We start from the raw sequence: 24,842 nt of genomic DNA on the forward strand, positions 1-24,842 counted from the left end.
GCTGCCGCTTTTAAAACCAGGCGCAGACCCACAGGGTGCCCCGTAAATGACCGGTCACTTATCTGAAAAAAAAAAAAAAAAAAAAGTGATGCTAATACTGAAGAGTGTAGTAGCTGAATTCAGTAGTAAAGCAAATGTGTGCAGATCTTACAGCTTACAGCTTACAGTCCAATAGGTGGGGTTAATTGTAATAGGTGGAGGGGCTAGTTGTAGAAGTTACTAAAAGGATATCTGGTCATGCCAGGCTTACACTATATGACTTCCAGGGTCATCAGAGCACTGTACCCTTCACACTACACAGCTAGTCTTGTAATCGGGAATCTTTTAGTGGTTGTGGTTTACACACTATATGTAGATCTTTCAACAGGAAACCTGTATTGAGATTTCCAAGAGAGAACCCATGCGATGCCATGTGCGTGGATGTCTCATCTCTACGTTTGTACAGTTCTTGAAGCCATGCTTGTTGATGTTGTATAACTCCACCCTTGGCTTTCTTCTCTCTTGCGTTCTTATTGGCTGTAGCTAGTCGCTACACTACACTGCACTAACTTTCCGTCACTACACTTTTCACACTACCTGGATTTAGACCTGGAGTCGCTGACAGGTCCAGATTAAGATTAAGCCTGCTAGATATCTGTCGGGGGCTTGCGAGGCATCGAACATTCACTCAGCGAGCTCTCAGATTGCAGCTACCGTCTATCAGCAGTTCATACATAGCGACCAAGCCAGTGACAAACGAATGTCAATTTTCCTTCCTGATTTTGCAGTCTCCAAAAACAGTCAGCCACTCGGAAATTGGGGCGAAACAGGCATAGTGTGAACCTGGCCTTTAATACAGGTCTGTGTTAGAACTAGAGGAGATTCCCAACCTGAATACATAAAAAATAACAAAATCAATATTATTAGTGGGAAGACTATGTCTAACATAGCGAATTTATCATAGCCTTGTGATGTGAAAATAAATGCAATTTGATGGCTTGTCAGACAACTGGGGCAGAGCATCTCCAAAACATCAGACAGGTCTTGTGGAGTGTTCCTGATATGCAGTGATCAGTACCTATCAAAAGTGCTCCAGGAAAGGACAACCAGTGATGCAGTGACAGGGTCTTGGGCAACTAAGGCTTATTAATGGTCATGGAGGCCCCAACTCACAACATACCAGACTTCAATCTGGATCTGCTAGCAACGTCTTGATGCCAGATACCACAGGGCGCCTTCAGAGGTCTTGTGGAATCCATGCCTCGATGGGACAGAGCTGTTTTAGCAGCATGAGGAGGACCTACACAATTATAGACAGGTGGTTTAAATGTTATGTCTAATGAGTGTATTCCCTTATAAATGGTGGGTGTGCGATGAGGCAGAATCTCTTTATCTCTTTATTTCACCAAGTACGTTACCCATACAAGGAATTTGTCTTGGTGAGAGCAACACGCATGACAAGTAACAAAGAAACACAGAACACAGTCTTAAACTAAAGGAAAATGACACTAAACAATAAATAGGGTAGGGGATAAATTAAAAAAGTAAAAAGTACTAAAAGTAATAAAGAGCTGAAAAATATATTTACAGAAAAGAAAAGAACATCTGTACAGGTGTGCAAATAGTCATAGTGCAAATAGTCAGAGTGCAAATAACTGTTCAGTCCGGTTTGGTACAGTTCAGTTGTAAGTTTAGAGGTTTACAGTGGGAGGTGACCACTGTGATTGAGGAGCGCTACAGCTCTGGGGAAGAAGCTGTTAGCATGACGTGTTGTGCTGGTTTTGATGGACCGCAGTCTTCTACCCGAGGGGAGTGTCTGGAAGAGGAGGTGTCCAGGATGTGAGGGGTCAGATGTAATCTTGCCAGCCCGCTTCCTCATCCTGCTGGAGTAGATCTGCTGAAGTGATGGCAGGTTACATCCTATGATCCTCTCTGCTGTCCTGATGATGCGCTGGAGTTTGGTTCTTTCTTGTGAGGTGGAGGAACCAAACCAGATAGTTATGGAGGCTGTGATAATGGACTCGATGATCGCTGTGTAGAACTGGATCATCAGGGTCTGTGGCAGGTTGAATTTCTTGAGCTGTCTCAAGAAGTACATTCTTTGTTGAGCTTTCTTGATGATGGAGATGGTGTTTTTCTCCCATTTCAAGTCTCTGGAAATGGTGGTGCCCAGGAACTTGAGTGACTCCACCATTGATACTGCAGTGTTGTTGATGTGGAGGGGGGGAAGGGTGGGTGGATTGCGTCGGAAGTCCACCACCATCTCTACAGTCTTTTCTGTGTTTAGCAGCAGGTGGTTGTTGCTGCACCAGGACACCAGCTGCTCAATTTCCTTTCTGTAAGCAGACTCATCACCGTTGGCTATGAGGCCCACCAGAGTGGAGTCATCTGCAAATTTCAGGATCTTTACAGCTGGATCTTTGGAGACACAGTCATTAGTGTAGAGGCTAAAGAGAAGGGGTGAAAGAACACAACCCTGAGGGACTCCAGTACTGAGTGTCCGGAGGTCTGAAGTGTGCTTCCCCAGCCGCACCTGCTGTCTCCTGTCTGTCAGAAAATCCACGATCCACCGACACATGGAGTCTGGCACTGACAGCTGGGAGAGCTTGGCCTGAAGAAGCTGCGGCACAACAGTGTTAAAGGCCGAGCTAAAGTCCACAAACAAAACCCTAGCATAGTTTCCATGGCTGTCGAGATGTTGCAGGATAAAGTGCAGGGTCAGGTTGACCACATCATCGACAGACCTGTTTGCTCGGTACGCAAACTGCAGGGGGTCCAGCAGGGGATCTGTGATGGACTTCAGGTGGGCTAGAATCAGGCGTTCAAAGACCTTCATGACTACAGAGGTCAGGGCGACAGGCCTGTAGTCATTCAGTCCGGTGATGGTGGATTTCTTGGGAACTGGAATGATGGTGGAGGTTTTGAAGCAGGCTGGAACAGAGCAGAGTTCCAGTGATCTGTTAAAAATGTCTGTAAACACTGGAGCTAGTTGGTCACAGCAGTGTTTTAGGGTGGATGGAGAGACTGAGTCGGGCCCGGGGGCTTTCCTCACCTTCTGTCTGCTGAAGAGCCTGTGAACATCCTGCTGGTTGATGCAGAGATGAGCAGGAGGCAGAGGTGAGAGGGCCAGTGTGGGGGTGGAGGTGGAGGGGGGTGATGGGTGGTAGACGGTCTGATTGTCTTTTGTGAGTTCAAATCTGCAGTAGAACTAATTCAGGTCGTTGGTGAGGTGTCGGTCGTTCAGGAGGAGGGGGGTCTTTCTCACCTTGTGACCAGTGAGAAGCTGTAGGCCTTTCCAGGCTGAAGATGGGTCGTTAGCAGTGATGTGTCTGTTCAGCTGCTCTGAGTACTTGCTCTTCACAGCTCTAATCCCTTTCTCCAGTCTGTATTTGGCCTCCTTAAAGACAGTTCTATCTCCACTCCTGAACGCTTCCTCCTTTTCCCTCCGAAGCTGTTTGAGTTCAGCAGTAAACCAGGGTTTGTTGTTACTGTATCTCACCTGTGATTTAGTTGAGATACAGCTGTCTTCACAGAAACTGATGTATGACGTCACAGTGTCTGTGTATTCGTCCAGTCCGTCTGTCGCCTCCTCAAACACAGCCCAGTCTGTGGATTCGAAGCAGCCCTGCAGAGTGTGATGCAGTGACTAATGGGTGGTGTTGGTCCAAGTATAAAAAATGAGCATTATGCAAAGCTATATTAGCATAATCGTGGGCAGTTTTATTTTACACTGATATGATTTTGGTTCAATGTTTTAATAAACAGTCAATTAAAATGCATAGCCGCTCGACTGAGAAATAAGAGAAAAATTAGAGAGAAAAAATGGCCTGGTCTTTGAGGCTTGTACTTTGAGTACTTTAACCCCTTAACACAGCAAGGCTTATTACATACTAGGGTGTATTATTTAGTAACTACAGGGACTTCTGTACAAACTGGTGGGGCTATTTTTTGGTAATAGAAGCTTGTAATAACTCTTTCGGCCTGCCAGCAGGTCGTAGCCTTTTTTAAGAGATTAAAGTAGGCAGGTGATTAGCTGTAAGAGTCTGAGCAATAAAGTAATGGTAATGCATTTACAGGTACAGCAATGCGTAATAGGAAATGAATGCAGTGATAATGTGTTGGTGTACAAACAGAGACACTGGCGTAAATATGGTGTACATGAACGTATGGGTGACCTGCCAGATCTGGTTTAGTGACCGACAGGAAATTAGTTTTAATTAGATTACTGAAGTGTTTTACATAAGGATGCGGCGGGCTGCGGGCTGTGGGAGGCATTTTGCCGTGTGTGACGTATGACTCGGGAGATCAGGCCAGGGCAGAACAATCCCAGATGTTCTGGTGTAGTGTGTGGGACAATTTAGCCTCATTTGGCGGTTTGAAATTGGATGACAAAGGCTGGCTTAATGGCTGAATTTTACAATCTTGGATTAGGGGTCCTTGGTAGCATTCCAAGAACTGCTAAGTTTGATAAGATCTTAATAAGGTCTGTTTTACTGACATGTGAAATGACCCTGCCCATTAGCTTAGAACATCTATTTCAATGATCGCCTTAACTGCATATTCACTTACTAAACGCTCAGATATTACTACTAATAATTAGAGATTTATAATTTAGAGATTATCTTTCTTTTGCCTACTTTTTTTTATTATTATTTCTGTCTTACAGGTTTGCCATAACACTTTACTTAGCAGCATTATGTGAGAATTGCTATTTCTTGCTCCTGGGCTCCCCCTACAGTCGGGAACTGAAATTGATGCTTTGAGCCACCCCTAAAGGACATGCTTTTCACATGCATTTCTGGACAAGCTGACAGATACAGGACCGGCCCCTGAAAGTGAAAGAATCAGCGGTAGAGTGATATTACAGGATGTTCTGCTATGGCCTGGGGGTAACAAATTCAAATCATGCAGAAGGCTGCCTGGCAATGGCGCATCAGTGATAGTTCAAAAAGAGGCTGTGGCTGGTGTTGCAATTAAAAATGCTACGCAGTGTCAGTTTGCTTCACCGTTCTTAGCTAGTTTGTATCGGCCAGAATCCAAAAGATACCTCTGTTACTACTAAATACAAAAGTCAGCATGGAGACCATAATACTCCACACTACACTTCGCCCAAATACTCTTGGAAGAGATGGGTCTTCAGTCTGGGTTTGAAGACAGCCAGTGACTGTTTGTCACCCAGGGGAAGTTCGTTCCACCACTTTGGTGCAGGACAGAAAAAAGTCTGGATCTTTAAGGATGGCGGGTCAAACCGAGCCGTACTTGAAGTTCAAAGGTCTCTTGGTACTAATCAGCTTTTGAAGATTGCCATCAAGTACAGAGGGGCTGGTCCATTCTTGGCTTTGAAGGCCAGCATCAGGGTTTTGAATCTGATGTGGGAAGCAGCTACAGGAAGCCACTGAAGAGAGCGCAGCAGTGGAGATACATGGCTGAACTTTGAAACGTTGAAGATTCTAGATCAATTGCAAATGTACTGTAATCTTTGTAAATGCTACATTTGATGCTATATATATTATTCTTTATATTTATCTACCTGTAATCTCACTAATCTCAAAGATACAGTGTGTTTTTACCATTCTTCTTCTACTGAAGACAGACAATCTAATGTGCTTGGTTTCTTTCTTTTTTTTTTTTTTTTTGATGTGTCCATGGCAACATGTTTTCTTTCCAAGTGTGTGTAGGATGAGCTTGCCGTAGCCAAATCCTAATCTTGATCATTCGTCAGAACAATTGGACAGATATGTCCAAATCTGCTCTCAGAGCCGGGCAAAAGCACAGCCTCCTTCACTGATCAGCATCGTGTTCTGCAGTGTTTCCACTGAAGATAACCAATCTGTGGTTTTGTGAATAATCACATAATAATAGCAGTAGCGTTCAGAAAGCTTGGTGTAGGCGAAATTAATTCCATTCATCATCTATCATGGAAAACGTTTTACACATTTTTGTTAATAAGAATTTATGCACCGCAACACAATACCATTAACTACCAGTCGGTACAGTTATCATCATACCAACATAAATCTGCCAAAAGAGGGCCGATTTCAAGTGAACTGTGGTTGTGATGTATGCATAGCTTACATTTGTTTTATTCCACCCATTTAAGTAGATGTTATTAGGATACTGGACTGCTTTTTCAATTAAACAAAACACAAGACCTTGGCACACCTTGTTAAAGCGTAGTTAAGTGAGTAGAATATGACCTGATGTCTAAAAGGCATAAAGTTAAAAATCAAACTTTATCAAGGTCTCTTACCTTAATTAGCTCATGGCTTGTTCAGAGTCATCATTAGAAAATGCTGGGTGATGCAAATATCCAAGCCTTATAAACTCCCTGACTCCTCAGCAGCTGTCTAATCAGCAATCTAAGCAGCTGCCCAGCAATCTGAAAATGACAATATCTGATACTCACAGAACAGGACAGGGCTATAAAAAGAGAAAGGTGTTTCGGGTAATCGTTCAAATTGACACATGTGGACAAAATAGCTGGTAGCCCTCAGTTAATGAAAGAAAAACCCACAATGGTCACAGACATAACTGAATAACTGAATCTGACAAAAGTAATAATAAATAAAAAGTCTGTGAAAATGAACAAATGAAAATCCGACATTGATTTTTTTAAACATGCTTGTCTATCATTTTCTTTCTAATCTCCTGAGATAACTCTTTCCTTCACTTCCTCTGGTCCATGTTGAGTGTGGTACACACCATATCACCAAACAGCACAGTGACTACCTGTTGCCCTATATATAGGCCCACTGACTGATTACAAGATTGCAGACACCTGTGATGCTAATTAGTGACACACCTTGATTTAACGCATCCCTTTGGTCACATTATTTTTGGGGAACCATAATTTTGTCCAGGCCTGTTTGATCTTTTTTAATAATTATGTTGAAACATGGTTGAAAAGCTATGTCTGACTTTCATTGGTTAATGTTCATAGCATTTTTGTTTATTTTTACTTTTGTCAGATTCAAGTTATTTCTGTGAGCATTGTGGGTTTTTCTTTCATTAACCGAGGGGTACCAACAATTTTGTCCACGTGTGTAATTAAGAAATTGGAGATCAGCTTGAGGTCTGAGAACTTCTCGAAGGATTGCTAGAATGGCATTTAAAAATCCTGTTTGACTCTTGAGCGGTGGTGCACTGTTCTACTGTGCAACAACACCTACGTGAATTATGGCTCACAGGGAATTTTTTTCCTGCATCCTTTCCACAAAATTCAGCAACACTCATTTTCAAAGAAACATTGAATCAAGTCTGATGTACTTTGGAAACAAGCCCTATAGACAGAGGGGGTCTAAAAACATCTTTTGGCCACAATGACAAGCACACAATGGTATATTTGGAGGAAAGAAACACCCCTTCAACTGTTAAGGGTGGACTGTTCATGCTTTGGGCTTGTGTTGCCGCCAGTGGTAAAGGGACATTTTCCTGGAAGATGTAAGTAAATACCAGCCAAATACCAGCAAACATCACATCATCTGTAAACAAACAAACAAAAAAAGAAAACCCCCACAAACTAAAGAATTTACAAGCTATTCTGCTTGCCAAACATGGCATTACCAAGTACTGAACATGCAGCAGGCCCAAATGTCTTCTCCTTTTTCATTTTAAAATGGTAAAATAAAAGAAAAAAAAACAATTACATTTAAGCTAAGCAATCTAGCCTTTGCTTAACTAGCTCGGCTACAGCTCCACCATGTATCAGACAGCCCAGTGCAGCTGCTGTTGATTAGCTAACTGCAGAGCTTCCGACACAAGACCAGTTTGCTGTGTTTGGACTCTAAGCAGGCTATCTAGGCTTAGATAAGTTACCCTACACGCTAATCACCATAGTACAGACCGTGTTCCAGCTAACCAAGGCTCAAATCACACCTGTTTAGAGGATAAAGCCTCATACCTGAGAGCACAGAGGCAAGTGACTGGTCTTTAGGAGTGCTTTCCACTGTTTTTCAGGCACATTTAGCAGACTGGTTCGTCCTGGCTCTGTCTTTCACAACTGCAGCCTTTTTCAGGGCACAACATCATCAAACAAGATCCCTCACAGCGCCCCCACCAAGTGGTTCTTGCTCATATAGGAATAAGCTTATTTGGCCATGTACTAGATAGACACTGAACAGAAATCGGACACATCAGACACGTCATAATTTTAAAAGCTGTCCTCATTTTGAGATACCGTCAACATTTTAAAATAAGCCAGTATGCTGTATTACCGTTATACCACCCAAGCTTGTTTATAACCTATATAACTTTTATTAATCTGGGTTTAGTATTCTGAATTTCATAAGAGATGTGCTATTCAAGTCAGCTCAGTTCCATTCAGTCATATTTCTATGGCTCTTTTCACAGAATTGAAAGAGCATTATAGAAAGATTAACAATTAACAATAAGGAGCTTATTGAGGAATGGCTGGGTCTGTAATTGTCTCTGAACCATAGGATATGTTACAAGATCCATCTTCAGTCCAAGAAATAAAGTACAGTTGCCACGCAACAGAGCAACCACAGAGTAACTTCGGCTCTCTCCCTGCTCGAATCATCCGCGAGTTCAAATAACTAGGCCTGGTTCTCCCTTCCTTTACCTACGTTGGAGTGGACAGCGACACATTCCATTTTAATTCCTTCTGGGTCATGCAGGGTGAGTGTGATATTAAGGGCAATGGCTCCATGAGTGCTGCTGTGCAACTGATAGTCACCAGAGTCAGTTAATCCTGCCTAACACGATATAATGGGTCTGTTCCAATATCAAGTGAGCTGACTAGACAGGAGGCATCTTCAGTAATCATGGGGGAGTGAACGTCCCCTGCTGTCTCAGTTCTCTTGCATCTTAAACTTTAAACCCTTACTTTTTGTCTTATTTTAAGGCCATAATCACACTGCAGAATTCTGAATAACATCAAGAATGCAGTTACAGTATGATCCTTAATCACATAATGAAATTAATATTTAAAATGTCTCTTGTTTAAAGGGATAAATAAATAAAACCCAAGGCCAGAAAACGTAGTAGGTAAATGATATTGAAATGGAATTCAGTTGAATGCAATCAAAATGCGATGTCTGTAATTCCGCGGCACCATTTAGTGCCATTTGGCGACTTTTCTAAAGCTCTGTCCTAGCTCTGCAGACCAGAAACGTGACATGCTAATGTTAGCTAGCTGCGTCTAAGAACGACTTCTTCCCCACTGACTGTAAATTAACTAATGCATGAACTGAGTGCATCCACAGTTATTTAGGATCCTGAAGTTAGCCCTTTTGTCTGAGAGGAGCTGGCATACTAATCACCCACTGCTCCAATGTAAACCAATAAAAAAAATCTATCAATACATACAAAATCAAATTAGGTTTGTTGTCAGATCACATTAACACATGTGTAAAAAATATTTTTGTGGAAACCAAATTTCTTGCTCAGCTTAGCTCAATGGAGTTTAAATGGCAGTTCTTTGCTGTTTTGCTGTGACTGGATGTACAACCACCAGTATCAAGACATCAGGTCATTCATAGATTAGCATGCTAGCTAGTTCTCTATCCTCACATTTTGTTTTCTATCATTCTCATGTCTTAGTTAGACATGGTCAATATGTAAGAATGATGAATTGAGGAGTAGAACGCTCGGGTTAGCAACGTTTCAGACCCCTTGTTAACAAAGCAAGTGGCGACCCATACTAGCTACTAAACATGACAAGACAACCATATTTACCATCTGTGACAGATACAGATGGAATTTGGCTTCTGATTTTATCTCATCTGTGCAGTGAACACACACATAGTAGACAGTGAGCACACGTGCCCGGAGCAGTGGGCAGCCATTGCTGTGGCGCCCAGGGAGCAGAGAGGGTAAAGGGCCTTGCTCAAGGGCCCAACAGTGGCAGCTTGCTTGCTAAGCCCGGGTATTGAACCCACAACCCTTTCATCAAATGGCCGGAGCTCTAACCACTGAGCCACCACTGCCCCTCCTGGCTGTAGAAGAGAATCTGCTCCTTTATGTTTAGTTCATACCCATTTCCAGACTAAATGATTGCATATTCATGCATATATATTAATAAATGCATAATAGTATGCAAATAAATGCAAATATGATCTTTGATGAACTGAAGTCCTACACAGAGAAATGCTATATGTCTGAATAATGCTAATCCCAATTTCTACACTTACAAAATACTTTGTATTTTGGAATTGCATTATTGTGCATACATGCATTATTATGCTATTATCATTATATCAGCATCATTAACTGGTCTTAAAACAACATTAATATTGTTTCTGGGACAAGATATGGTTAAACAATAGTTATTGTAACAGGCCTAGTCAGAGAGTTTGTACACTTGAAGGCTTTACACTAGATGTTGGATCTAGGGATGGGCAATAGAGGATATGCACTGATGTCATGTTCCTGCTGGAACACCCTCCCTTTAGGGTGGAACCTACCAGATTACCAAAATCAATGGAATCAATGGCCCCTAGACAGTGAGGTGTAGCCAGAAATTTAAAGGCAAAACTGAGATAAAGCCTCATATCTGAGAGGACAAAGTCAAGTGAATGGTTTTGGCTGTTTTCTGGCTCATTTAGTGAACTGGTTCATCCAGGTTTTGCTTGCTTTCCCACTCACTTGAACTTAGCATGTCGCTAAATTTTTCCCCACCTGTTTTTAGTGGTTGAGCTCCCACACGTTTTAGTGCCTGGAATATTTCTTTGAATTGCAGTCATCCATTTCTCTTCTCTTCTGTAAAAAGAGAGCTCTGAATTCCTGCTGAATCTGTTTTACAGTCAGTCACACAACAGCTCTTCCTTATTTTTGTGTTTTAGCAGCAGAAATATGAAATATAGATTTTATTGTGATACAAAAAGTATGCCTTAATGAGTATATTGTCGATATCAGTACTTAAGGAACACTGAGCAGCTGCTTGTTACACTACTGTAATTAGTCCCGTTTAATTGGATGGAGGAGAAAAAGTTCTGCAGTTACTAGTGAATTTTTGTCTGCATGACAAAATAGTGCGAAAAAAATATTGTGTATCATGTAAATGTCTTTAAATGTTGTGATATAACATTCGCCCAGAATTTCAATGTTTTCACACATAACAACATCAGTAAGCTCAGGACTTGGTATTGTATGATCTGTTCTGGATCACAAATGCCCCTACAATTTGTCCCAGAGGTATGGTATGGAGCTCAATTACTCCAGCTCAGTTCAATAGTGCTGTTTTGAAATACTTATGTATTGTCCTCAGAATTGCTCATGAAAAAACACTGAATATTGTGTGATATTGTGCCACCATTCTCAAATCAGAGCACTGCTGCTTTATATAGTGTCCTAATGTTTTCTGAACACCCCTTAATTCCTGAATTCTCTGGAGCCTTATCCTCAACCGAACTCCCATCAGATGTTTTAAAATATGTGTGGGGTTAATTCTCCAGGGCTTAGTTAGCTGGCAAAGGCACTGCCACTCTTAGCTTCGATATCTGGACTGCAGACACTTTCCAAATACAGGCCAAGAGCAGAGGAAGAATGGTGGTGTCTGACTGACAGACCTTTGGCATGACTCCTTAGGAAGTTTCTTCTCCACCTGCTGTCAACGTCATCAAATTAGTGTGAGCGTTGACCAGCAGGACGCACTAGAGCAGCGAGAACGGGGCTTTAAATAGGGGATTGGAAAGCGCTACCCATCTCTTTGTGAGCACTGGAGCATTGTTTAATAATTCAGCAGCATTTTGTACTGCGCTCTGCGTGACATGGAATAGCAGGAGATGTGGTGCTGGGTGAACAGATGTCTATGGCAAACACGAGTAAACAAAAACAAAAGCTCCTCTACATGACTGTGCCCATGGGAAATGGCCCTCTCTCCCTACATCTCCTTCTCTCAGCTCCTCCCTCGTTATCCTTATATGCTTTTTCCTTTCCTCATTCTTGGCTTCACTGTTTTGGTCCCACATTAATTAACAGTGTGTTGTGCACATATGGTCTAACAGTTTCCTCAGGTAAAATACGCCTGCTACGTACCAACTCATTTTCAGCACTACTTTATGTAGCATGATTTGTGTGTTTGCAAGTGTAAGTCAAGTGTAGTCGGAGAACTCCCAAAATGAAAGTGAGCCTGGCTAAAAAAAAATACATTTGTCAAATGTATTCATGAGATCCTTCTGTTCCACACTGGTTTTCTCTCCCTCAGTGCTGCACGAAAACCTTTTGTGTGCCAATAGCAACCCCCGTGGAGAATCTTCAGCCTGTTACGTGTAAGAGAGTGTGACTCATAAATAATAAAAAAGAAAGAGATGCCATATCGGTACCAGGCCAAAAAAACAATAAATGCTAGATTGGACACCAGTATGCCTACAGGAGGAACCGATCCACAGATGATGCCATTTCCTCTGTGGTCCACACTGCCCTCACCCACCTGGAGCAGAAGGACTCTTATGTCCGTATGCTCTTTGTGGACTTCACTTCCGCCTTCAATACCATGATACCTCAGACCCTGACAGATAAGCTCTCCTCACTTGGTCTGCGCTCTTCTCTCTGCAACTGGGTCCTGGACTTCCTGACCAACAGGCCGCAGTCTGTGAGGATCCACAACCTCTCCTCCTCCACCACAATCCTCAGCACTGGCTCCCCTCAGGGCTGTGTGTTGAGCCCCCTCTTGTTCACGCTGCTCACATATGACTGCTCACCCATCCACCCAGGCTGTCATATTGTGAAGTTTGCAGATGACACGGCAGTGGTCGGATGCATCACAAACAGTGATGAGTCTGGCTACAGGCAGGAGGTAGAACACCTGGAGGGTTGGTGCAGAAAGAACAACCTCTGCATCAACATAAAGAAGACGAAGGAGATGATTGTGGACTTCAGAAGGGGCAGACATGCCCACCTCCCCCTGCATGTCGGAGGGTCTGCGGTGGAAGTGGTCTCCAGCTACAGGTACTTGGGTGTTCACCTGAGCAACAACCTCACCTGGAGCAACAACACTTCCAGCCTGGTCAGGAAGGCACATCAGCGGCTCTACTTCCTCAGGCGGTTGAGGCGAGCTGGGCTCGGGAGCTCGGTCCTCACCTCCTTCTACAGATGTGTGGTGGAGAGCGTCCTATGCTCCAGCATCAACGTGTGGCACGGAAGCTGCTCTGCTGCAGACAGGAAAGCTCTGCAGAGGGTGGTGAAGGCTGCACAGAGGTCTGTCGGAGTCAGCCTCCCCACCACCACGGACATATACACCTCCAGATGCAGGAAGAGGGCTACCTGCATCATGAAGGACCCCACTCACCCAGCACACTCACTGTTTGTCCCGCTCCCCTCAGGCAGGAGGCTGCGGAGCATTAAGTGTAGAACGAACAGACTGAGGAACAGCTTCATTCCGGAAGCTGTAAGACTTTTAAACGCCACTTAGTGGAACCACTGCAACGACACTTTGACGACACTAGTCACTTTAAACACACTCTGCTGCTACCTTCTCCATTTACTTCTCTCTGTATTTTATTTTCATTTTTACATATATTTTTATATATTTATGTATATTTTATTTATTTAAGTACTGCTTCTGGGTAAAACTGGGTCCTTGGGTACCACAATTTCGTTCCACCCCATGTACCACATGTGATGCGAATGACAATAAAGTCTCCTTGAATCCTTGAATCCTTGACATTGGAAAGGTAGGGTAGAAAGCTAGAATTCAATCCAATCCTGTAAAAAGTGTAGTCTGTCATAAAATATATACTTTATATTTAACTGGAGCGTGTTTTCTGAAATCTGAAACTCTTCTAAATGTTTTTAAGGTATTAGAGATGTCTCATAGTTGGTCATCTGACTTTCAGCTAACATTCAAATAATCCTTACCTAACCACAACCTAAACTGCAAATGAACCCTAAATTCTAACCCTAACCTTATCCTGAACCGCAAATCTACTCTAAATCCTAACTCTAACCCTACCCTAAACCGCAAATCAACCCTAAATCCTAACCCTAACCCTACCCTAAATCGCAAATCTACCCTAATCTACCAAACCTTACCCTAAACCCCTTAAATCAACCCTAAATCCTAACCCTAACCTTACCCTAAACCGCAAATCAACCCTAAATCCTAACCCTAACCCTACCCTAAATCGCAAATCTACCCTAATCTACCAAACCTTACCCTAAACCCCCTAAATCAACCCTAAATCCTAACCCTAACCTTAACCTAAACCGCAAATCAACCCTAAATCCTAACCCTAACCCTACCCTAAATCGCAAATCTACCCTAATCTACCAAACCTTACCCTAAACCCCTTAAATCAACCCTAAATCCTAACCCTAACCTTACCCTAAACCGCAAATCAACCCTAAATCCTAACCCTAACCCTACCCTAAATCGCAAATCTACCCTAATCTACCAAACCTTACCCTAAACCCCCTAAATCAACCCTAAATCCTAACCCTAACCTTAACCTAAACCGCAAATCAACCCTAAATCCTAACCCTAACCCTACCCTAAATCGCAAATCTACCCTAATCTACCAAACCTTACCCTAAACCCCTTAAATCAACCCTAAATCCTAACCCTAACCTTAACCTAAACCGCAAATCAACCCTAAATCCTAACCCTAACCTTACCCTAAACCCTTAAAATCAACCCTAAATCCTAACCTTACCCTAAACCGCAAATCTACCCTAAATCCTAACCCTAACCTTACCCTAAACCCCTTAAATCAACCCTTAATCCTAACCATAACCTTAACCTAAATCCTAACCCGAACCCCACCCTAAACCCCTTAAATCAACCCTAAATCCTAACCCTAACCTTACCCTAAACCCCAAATCTACCCTAATTCCTAACCCTAACCTTACCCTAAACTGCAAATCAACCCTAAATCCCAACCCTAACCTTACCCTAAACCCCTTAAATCAACCCTAAATCCTAACCATAACCTTAACCTAAATCCTAACCCTAACCCTACCCTAAACCCCTTAAATCAACCCTAAATCCTAACCCTAACCTTACCCTAAACCGCAAATCAACCCTAAATCCTAACCCTACCCTAAATCGCAAATCTACCCTAATCTACCAAACCTTACCCTAAACCCCTTAAATCAACCTTAAATCCTAACCCTAACTTTAACCTAAACCGCAAATCAACCCTAAGTCCTAACCCTAACCTTACCCTAAACCCCTTAAATCAACCCTAAATCCTAACCCTAACCCTACCCTAAATCGCAAATCTACCCTAATATACCAAACCTTACCCTAAACCCCTTAAATCAACCCTAAATCCTAACCCTAACCTTAACCTAAACCGCAAATCAACCCTAAATCCTAACTCTAACCTTACCCTAAACCCCTTAAATCAACCCTAAATCCAAACCTTACCCTAAACCGCAAATCTACCCTAAATCCTAACCCTAACCTTACCCTAAACCCCTTAAGTCAACCCTAAATCCTAACCATAACCTTAAACTAAATCCTAACCCTAACCCCACCCTAAACCCCTTAAGTCAACCCTAAATCCTAATCCTAACCTTACCCTAAACCCCAAATCTACCCTAATTCCTAACCCTAACCTTACCCTAAACTGCAAATCTACCCTAAATCCTAACCCTAACCTTACCCTAAACCCTTTAAATCAACCCTAAATCCTAACCATAACCTTAACCTAAATCCTAACCCTAACCCTAACCCTACCCTAAACCCCTTAAATCAACCTTAAATCCTAACCCTAACCCTACCCCAAACCCCTTAAATCAACCCTAAATCCTAACCCTAACCTTACCCTGTTTAGGTATGTACTGGTCATGGTGGTCTATTTTAGGATGTAACATATATGAAATCAGTGGGTTGAGTTTGGGCTGATTTCAGTTGATTTAAGTTGATTTAACCCTAACCCTAACCTTAACCCTTACCCTAAACCCCAAATCTACCCTAATTCCTAACCCTAACCTTACCCTAAACTGCAAATCTACCCTAAATCCTAACCCTAACCTTACCCTAAACCCTTTAAATCAACCCTAAATCCTAACCATAACCTTAACCTAAATCCTAACCCTAACCCTAACCCTACCCTAAACCCCTTAAATCAACCTTAAATCCTAACCCTAACCCTACCCCAAACCCCTTAAATCAACCCTAAATCCTAACCCTAACCTTACCCTGTTTAGGTATGTACTGGTCATGGTGGTCTATTTTAGGATGTAACATATATGAAATCAGTGGGTTGAGTTTGGGCTGATTTCAGTTGATTTAAGTTGATTTAAGGCTGATTTATCAGTTAAAGAAAAGAAATATATTGAACATCTCACGTTATTTTCTAACCTCAGAACCGCTCTTAAACAAGACCACATGGCTTTACCTCGCCTGACTATGCAGAAGTGTCCTTCCCCAGACTTTGTGAAATGCCCTTCGCCTTCAGTTAGCAATAAAATGTGTGATGAAGGATTCCTGCAGGATAATGCCTGAGATCATTTATGCTTCGGCACAGTCACGGTCATCACCTGCATGCTGGACTGAGCACATCCCTGATTTAACAAGCTCCTGACATCACAGGAAATGTCAACACACAGCCTACTTTCCCTTTTACCAGTGGGAGAATGTGATCCTCTTGTAGCTGATATTCATTGCATGGATTTCACAGAGGGATTTTCACTGCTGCTGAAAACAACACTGTGATGACAGGGATTTTTTAAATAATGTAATATGAATCGTGGTTAGGTATTTTGTCATTACTTACCGAATTACGTTCTTGAATAAAACATACAGTGGTGTATTAACTGGACTTTAAGTCCTTATGGGCCCATAATAAATGCAAATGCATATACTCAGTACCTCACATTTCATTTTTAGCAGTGTAATTTCATCTGGAAGCTACTGGGTGCATCTTGTGAAGAAGCTAAAATTGTACAAGGATAACTGAACTAAAATTCATTATTACCTTCAATGAAGGCAAAGCTTGTGCCATCCAAATACCATCCCATTGCTCCCCAATGTCCCTTTATTCCCAACCATACTGAGAGAGATGACTGCATAGGCCTACTGTTTACCCAATTCTGTACCATTATATCATAGCCACCAGTACAGTCTTAAAATTAAAAGAATTGACATTAGTTCTTTAAACCATAAAAAGGCTCTTCAAAAGTATTTGCTGACAAATACTGGGGGGTGGGGGATATGGGTTGACTTGCATTTCTTACAAACATACAACTAGTTACTCTTAAAGACTTTTCTAGGTCTTGCAGATCACCTCTTGACCTCCACAGTTCCCCTGAACTGCCGTCTCTTAAAACCTGTACATTAGATACTGGGATGAAAGTATGAATTTATGTAGTTCTGCATTAGCATGTTTGGTATAAATGTATGGAGGAGCATTAAACTGAGGACTAGTAACATGTGAACATGGATTGTTGTAAGCATGGGGGTCGGCATAGGTAGGGCATTTTGTGGGGAGGGAGCTTCTATAAGATATAATATAAGGATTTTTTCCAGTTATTCAAGATACCACTATATGAAACAGCTGTGGCCTAAAGGTTAGTGACGCAGCCTTGGGCCCGGAAGGTCAACGGTTCAATCCTCTTGACCGTTAAGAGTGGGGAAGTAAAGGAACCTTGTTTTTTCCTTCCACCCTTTTCTCCCTCAACACTCACTGTTGAGGTGCCCTCAAGCAAGGTGCCTAACCCCAATTGCTCCCTGGGTGCTGAGGCGGCTGGCCACTGCTCTGGGTGTGTGTGTGTGCGCTCACAGCTGTGCAACGGCTATAAAGGACAGTCTTAATCCCATGCAAAGTTCTGTATTCAGATCATGAATGAAACTGAAACTTGAAAATGGAACAAATGCAGCGTTGGCTTGTAGCTGGTTTATGATAGTCTGGGCTTGTCTTTAATGGTCTTTGAAGGTGGTTGAAAATCTGGTCAGCAAGGAGAACAATTTTTTTTTCATTTGAGTTTGATAGACTGGTTTATCAGCATGGCCAGCTTAAGCCAAGCAAATAATCTAACTGGGCATATTATTGGGTCATGTCACGGTCATGCTGGTCAACATGTTTGTCATAATGTTGACTAGCTTGGTTGGTTATGATGGACATCCTGGACTGTCAGCATGGTCATTCTGGTCAACAATCTTGTCATAGTCATAGTGGTTGACCAACTTGGTCAGGTTGGGCATGATGGCCATCCTAGACATCCAGCATGGTCATGAAAGCCACGCTGGTCATGCTTGTCATCAGGCTTTGTCATACTTGTTGACTAACTTGGGCAGGTTACTCATGATGGTTGACCAGGGTTGTGCTGGTAGACCAGCTAGACCAGCTAAACCATCAAGTGCTAAGCAGAGCTAAGCAGTTTTCTGATAGCCATGCTGGGGCGTGGTTGCAGCCAAATCATTACCCTGATCATTATCCAAAGCTAAAGCATTAGACAAGCTAAATGAGTTTGCATTTTCTCGAACTGTGAAGACCACATCAAATAGTGTCTACTCACTGAAATTCAGGTCAGTTTCTGTTTGCCGTTTACCTCTCCCTCTTTCCTGACTTAGCCACACCGCTGGAGAGTAACAGGACGAGACAGTGCATGTCAGAAAGAGTTTAACCGCATCTGAACAAGAATGAAGGAACATTCCAGGAAACTAAGTTTTTCAAGTTGCTATTACCTATGTCTCTTTCTGTGCCCATCAAACAATTGCTGTCTGCTTTCTTCTTATGGCCATCTCGCATTTATGTTTGCATCTTTAGAAGCAGATATTTTTCCAATTTTTCCATCTTATTTGACGCTGTTTTTTTTTTTTTTGCATTAGGGTTCGGCGGACCGTCAGGACTCAGGGGCCACTGAGGAGAAGGAGAAGAATGCTCAGGTCCAGCTGGACAAGGCCAAGGTATACAACATTTCTTTGCAATTTGCTCTGGTGCTTATACAGCACTATGCTCAATCATAGGCATCTTTACAATCTGTCCTGCAAAAGTATTCAACCTCGTTAAACGATTAGTCCGGGCTGTGCTTTACAGTCTAGGCTGTGTGTTATTGGCTGAAAACAAAAACTCATAACTGTAAAATCAGCTGGGCTTTTACAATAGCAAATCACAGCTGTACATTTACAGCATCTAGCTGACGCTCTTATCCAGAGTGACACACAAAGTTACTCATATTACAGATGTGGGCCAATGCAGTGTTAGGAGTCTTGCCCAAGGACTCTTATTAGTGCAGCACAGCATAGTCACCCAGAGTGGGAATTGAACCCTGGTCTCACACATGGCGTAATAGCTCACTGGCAGGTTTGGTGTTAGTGGTGTTATCGGTTGCGCCACACCAACCACTTCAGGAATGTAGAAATGTGCTAGGAACTAGGCAGCTACTCAAGCACACAATAATATAGTCAACCCAACTTAACACCAAGATTTTTTCAGACAGCCATAAAAACGGATGCAATTCCTAATGTAGTGGAACCTACATTAGAAGTCTGATGCATTTTTTGCCGTCTGTGCTCTGTAGACGGGGCTAGAAGCTCATGTAGCTGTTATAATTTAACCATTAACAACCATAAATAAAGTCAAATGAATCTCACACACTACCTGAGGTTCTTCGAGGAGGCCTCTGATCATCCAACATCCTGACCTCGCTAACGCTGTTGTCGCTGAATGCAATCAAATCCTCACAGCAATGCTCCTAAATCGAATAGAAAGCCTTCCCTCGACAGTTACTCCTCCAAAAGGAGGATAAACTATTTTTAATACCCTTGATTTAAGAAGTAACAATGAATGAACAGGTGTCTCAATACTTTTGTCAAATCTGCATGTGGTTCCTGGCTGTGTTACTTTACGAGTTTAGTGAGGACATTTGTCAATTTCCAATATCTTCCAAAACTCCAGACAAAAAGTCTATGTCAGATTTGTGGTTTGACTGTTTTACAGCTGTGCTCTTAAAAAGGTTGAATCCCATTGTCCTTACAAATTGAACAAATCCCAAATAATCAGCACCTTCATATCAGAATTCACGTCATTTTATTGACATTGAAAAAAGTTGGTGACTAAAAGTACTGTGTGTTCCTATTGCTTGTTCAAAACCATAATTTATGGCAAAAATCTATACATTTACATTTATTGGATAATTTACCTTGTAAATTATGCATGAAGGCAGCTTTGAGTGATTATGCTACTTAATAATAAGAGGAAATCAAGAGGAAAAATAAAAACTGGCCAAATTCCATAGCCACCAAATGTTAATGTGAATGAAAAACAACAAAACACACACATTGTTAACTAGAGCCCTTTGATGGACAGACTCCTGTAGTGCCAGGTTCCTGGCCTTCCTCTGAAAACTATACCCCAGCCTCCTTTAATACGCTCCCTGAGGTGCTTTTTAATTAATGCACTAAACAGGCAGCGTCTCGTCCTAGTTCAGCCACCCCACTCCCATGCGCCTCCCAAAATGGAGCAATTAACAGCGTGATTGCTGCATCGTTGACATTTGACTTTGTTGTAAATGGAACATTAAACATTTTGAGTTGAGTGAATTGTGAATACAGTGACTGCTCTGCGACCAGATTCCTGAGTGAAGCCTATTCGGCGTCTGTGAACGTATTACTGTAGTATCTCATTTATTACACAGAGCGTTGGGCTGTTTGAACAGCTGGTGTGTACCACCACATATTGTTTATGCATGCACATACTGTGTCCAAATGTTTGTGGACACCCCGTCTAATGGCTGCATCCAAACTAAGTTGCACTCTTTGCTGACACAGACGTGCTAATGCACACACACACACACACAAATAGACAGCTTGTCTAGTTCCTGAAGAGAAGTATTGTCAATAGAATAGGACTCTCTGGAGCAGATAATCATTAACTCATTGGCACCATGCAGCCTAATGCCAGGAGTGGGCTAGAAGAGTATAAACCACCCCAGCATTGAGCTGTGTTCTCTGGAATGATGGATGGTTGGTGCTCCATCTGATAGTTTTGGGATGGTTTGGGGAGTTAAGGATGAGGTGAGGTGGTGATCATCCAACATCCTGACCTCATTAACGCTCTTGTTGTTGAATGCAATGCAATCCTCACAGGAATGCTACTAAATCTAGTTGAAAGTCTTTTTCCCTGGACACTAGAGACAGTTACTCCAACAAAAAAATAAATAAATAATTTAATATCCTTGATTGCAGAAGAAGGAATGAGCAGGTGACCCAATAGCTTTATAAAATCTACATGTGGTTCCTGACATTTCATGAGTTGAGTGAGGGTATTTGTCGATTTCCAATGTCTTCCAAGTATCTTCTTAAAACAGTTCTTGAGAAATCTCTAGGCAAAAAGTCTAGGTCTGATTCATGATGTGTTTTTAAACCACAGAATAGTTCACAGCTGTGCTCTTATAATGATTGGACCCCATTGTCCTGGAGTAGTTCAGGAAAATACCTCATTTACAGGTTTCTCTTGTAGCCCAAATGCAGTCGATCAGCTACATTATTAGATATGTTTGTTGTCTGTTGAAGTTTCTCACCGAACAATTGGCCTTTGTAACAACATTGGGATCACATGTATGGCCATTGTTTACATTATTGTACTGTTTAAAATAACATTTAAAAGTAGCTTAAAAGTATTTAATAAAAGTCTTTCAAATGTAGCTTCTGAATAAACGACCAACAGTCACCTTAAAGACGTAGTTGGGGTTAAAAAGCATTGAAAAGATACCGAAAGATTCCATTCATGAACATCAGCTGTTATCGTCCATAGCTTATAGGGTTGGGTACCAAAGTCAGTACTTTTATGGGTACTGACCGAATTACATCCGTGCTAACAAGTATTAATTCATAACTTACATTTTTTCAAAAGTTCTTCTCTGTAAACCTTGTAACATGCAAATGCAAAAGCTGTCCATGGCGACTCTTCTAACCTGAGCAAACACCTGGTCAAACACAAGATATATGTGAAAGCTAAAAGTGTACTAAGTGTATCTAACATCCTGAAAGCCAAGTCCCCCACAACAGCTGCCGCTAATGTTAGCAGCATGCCTGCAGCCATTACCGATGAAGCATGCATATGAACCGGGGATTTACTGCCAAGGTTTAATCATAATAGTGTGGAATACAGTTTTACTGCTGCTGTAGTCTTTCTGTCTCGGAAGGGTTCCGGACCATCATGCATCAAGCTGCGTCTGACCTTGTGCATGGCTGATTAAAATATGATGTTCGCCTGTCATTTTTTTCCTTCTCTTTTTATCAAATCTGACTCCAAAGCTGCTGTAAAATGTGTAAAAGTAACCAGCCTCTTAAGGATGCAGAGTAAAGACTACTAACCACTAACCGGATACACATCGCTCAGCCCAGCAGCCACTAAACGCCAGTAACAGCACAAAAGGCGATTGATCTATCTTTAAATTCCTGATAGTAATTTATCGAGCATGGCCCCACATTTGAAGTGACATGACTCTGCAGTGTGAAATGTTCAGTAAAGTAAAGAACAAAATGTTAAAAATGAGAAGCTTAAACTTTTTACAACTATAATTAAATTTGTTGTTTTTAAAGAGAGACTAAAATAGCAAAAAGGTACCGCTGGGAACAAAAACCGAATTCCAGCTACCAATAGTATTGGTTCAAATGGGAATGGTACCCAACCCTAGTAGCTTTAAAATGCTTAAATGCTATGAATACAATAAATTATCACACTGTTCACTTGAACCAGAAGAGAATCCTTGTCTAACCCACTGCACCAATCTGCTTATCCACATAAGGTTAAATATATTGTTAAATAAAGTGTTAAATATTGTGTTAAATAAACCTATAAAATCACTCTCTCAAAATCGATAGGTTGGAAGCAGGTGCCTGAAGTGACACGTTTTGTTTTTACAGTTTTGGACTGAACTACAAGGCTAATGTGTCATACAAGCAACGGAAGCTTAGACCCCACCAGCTGCCACTGTCCAGTGTCCAGGTCTAAATGACCATACATTTGCCTCAAACTGCTTCCAGTTGTTGCAGCTATCTTACTTAGGCAATCTGAGCAATTCTCATTTTTTGCCGAACTCTTCTTCTTTTAATTATCCTGTTCCTGTATCCTATGAATTTGTGATTCATATGAGTCATGCAGATTCGTTCAGATGAGTTCCTACTTTTGGGAGGGAAAGGGATCTGCTTAATAGTCTTCAAATTATGGGAGAAAAAAGGTTAGTATGTCAAAATCTCAGCGACCATGACAGTAAGCTTCCATTTAGCCTTTGTCTTTTATTGATGTAGTTTCATTGTACTGTCCATTTATTATGTGTCTTGAACGATATATGAGCTTATCTACTTGACAAATTGTGGCATTCAAAAGTGGCAATCATCAGGGTCCAAGCACCTTGTATCATTATATAGCAGAACTATAGAATTGCTGCTAATTATAAAAAATGTGAGGCCCCCGAAGAAGCATTTGTATACACAGAGATTTTGACCTTGGTGTTATAAGTGAAATTTTTAACAAATAAGTAAACACACTCAAAAAAAGGCTTCACACATGACTTGTATTTGCATAGTTCATTGAACTCAATGGGCCCTATTTTAGCAATCTATCGGCGAGCCGTGAACCGCGCACCACGCACTTGATTTAGGGTCGTGTCAGAGTGTCTTTGCTATCGTAATGACGGGAAAAGTACGCCTTGCGTGTCTGGAAATGCTCAAAAGGCATGTGCTAAGTCTCTTAATTAATTATGGGTGTATTTTGGGCGTAATGAGCTATTTCAGTGGCGCATCAAGTGCAGTCTGGGAAGTTGCAAGACAGCAGTACGGCAGAAATTGACCTGAACACACCCACGCCTATCGACGTAGATATATTTGCTAGCACTCTTGCTATTATACAAGGCAGATGGAAGGTGTGAAAATAGACTGTTGACGGGGTGTAAGATAGCAATGAGCAACGTGATGCTCTTTGCGCAGGGTGAAAGTTTGCAGCAATTACTCTAGCAATTTACTTTAGCAACTTTAGTCTCTGTATTTATAATGCAACAGAATATTCATGTTAAAGTCACTATACTTTGTTACTACTAATTATATATAATATAGAATGTTACATATAATATCATATATTACATAATTACAAGTTCATTTACAACCAAAGATCATTTCATTCATTCATTTTACCATGAAGATAAATAAAAGCTAACTTTAAAGGCTATACACAACTCTGTGTTTTCTGTTTATTGGTTTTCTCTCCCACTCAAAATCACGTAACACTTCAGAGAAAGCCCCTGAGGTAGCTTGATGATGCTGCAGTTGCTCATATGAGCACACATGGGCACCCATACCTTTGTGAACACATGTACTCCTTAAGCTCTGCAGTTGCAGCTACCCCTAACTGGTTAGTTGAGGATGAACTCATGCATTTCATTCGGTCTGAAAGTAAATGAGAGATATAATTAGTATTGCGCCCTGGGCGATGCAGCACATGTGCGACTGCTCAGATGCTGAGATCAGCAGTGCTTCTGTTTCAGTGTCTTCACTGCTGCGCTAAACTAGAGCCTGGCAACACATTTCATAGCCGAAACTGATACAGATTTAAAAAGCCGAACATTCTGTTAACCAAAAACATGGTTATGAAATAAACAGATTCCAATAGTTTTAGTTAACCTGCTATTGCATTATGTTGCCTAAGGGCAACAAAAACCTTGACATGACATATCTAAGACAATTAAATGACTGAATGCCAATTACCTTAAGCCAAAATACTGCAAACCCACAGTCAGTAACATTGCATAGATGTGTGTGTACATGCTCTTGTTATTTTAATCATGATAGTGTTTAAATGAACAAATTATCCATGGATGATTGTTCATTAGGCGGTTTCTCAGGAATCACCTATAAATCAGTGACAGGGTCATGGGCACCTAGGCTTTTTGATGCAATCCATGGAGGCCCCACCTCACCACCGGGTGACAGAATTTAAAGCAACAGTGCATTTATT

The 24,842-nt window shown here is 41.7% G+C and overlaps 1 protein-coding gene across 2 annotated transcripts in view; it reads left to right on the forward strand.

Annotated features, from left to right (window-relative positions):
- The window catches only part of cacnb2b (calcium channel, voltage-dependent, beta 2b), a 75,147-nt gene that overhangs the window by 27,492 nt on the left and 22,813 nt on the right, over positions 1–24,842 (forward strand). For both annotated transcript variants that reach the window (XM_072688128.1, XM_072688129.1), the window contains one exon: positions 18,716–18,793. In XM_072688128.1, coding sequence (XP_072544229.1) covers positions 18,716–18,793 — 78 coding nt within the window. The remainder of the gene's footprint in view (positions 1–18,715; positions 18,794–24,842) is intronic.

This window comes from Salminus brasiliensis, chromosome 9 (genome assembly GCF_030463535.1).
Source record: "Salminus brasiliensis chromosome 9, fSalBra1.hap2, whole genome shotgun sequence".
In the NCBI taxonomy this organism is placed as follows: domain Eukaryota; kingdom Metazoa; phylum Chordata; class Actinopteri; order Characiformes; family Bryconidae; genus Salminus; species Salminus brasiliensis.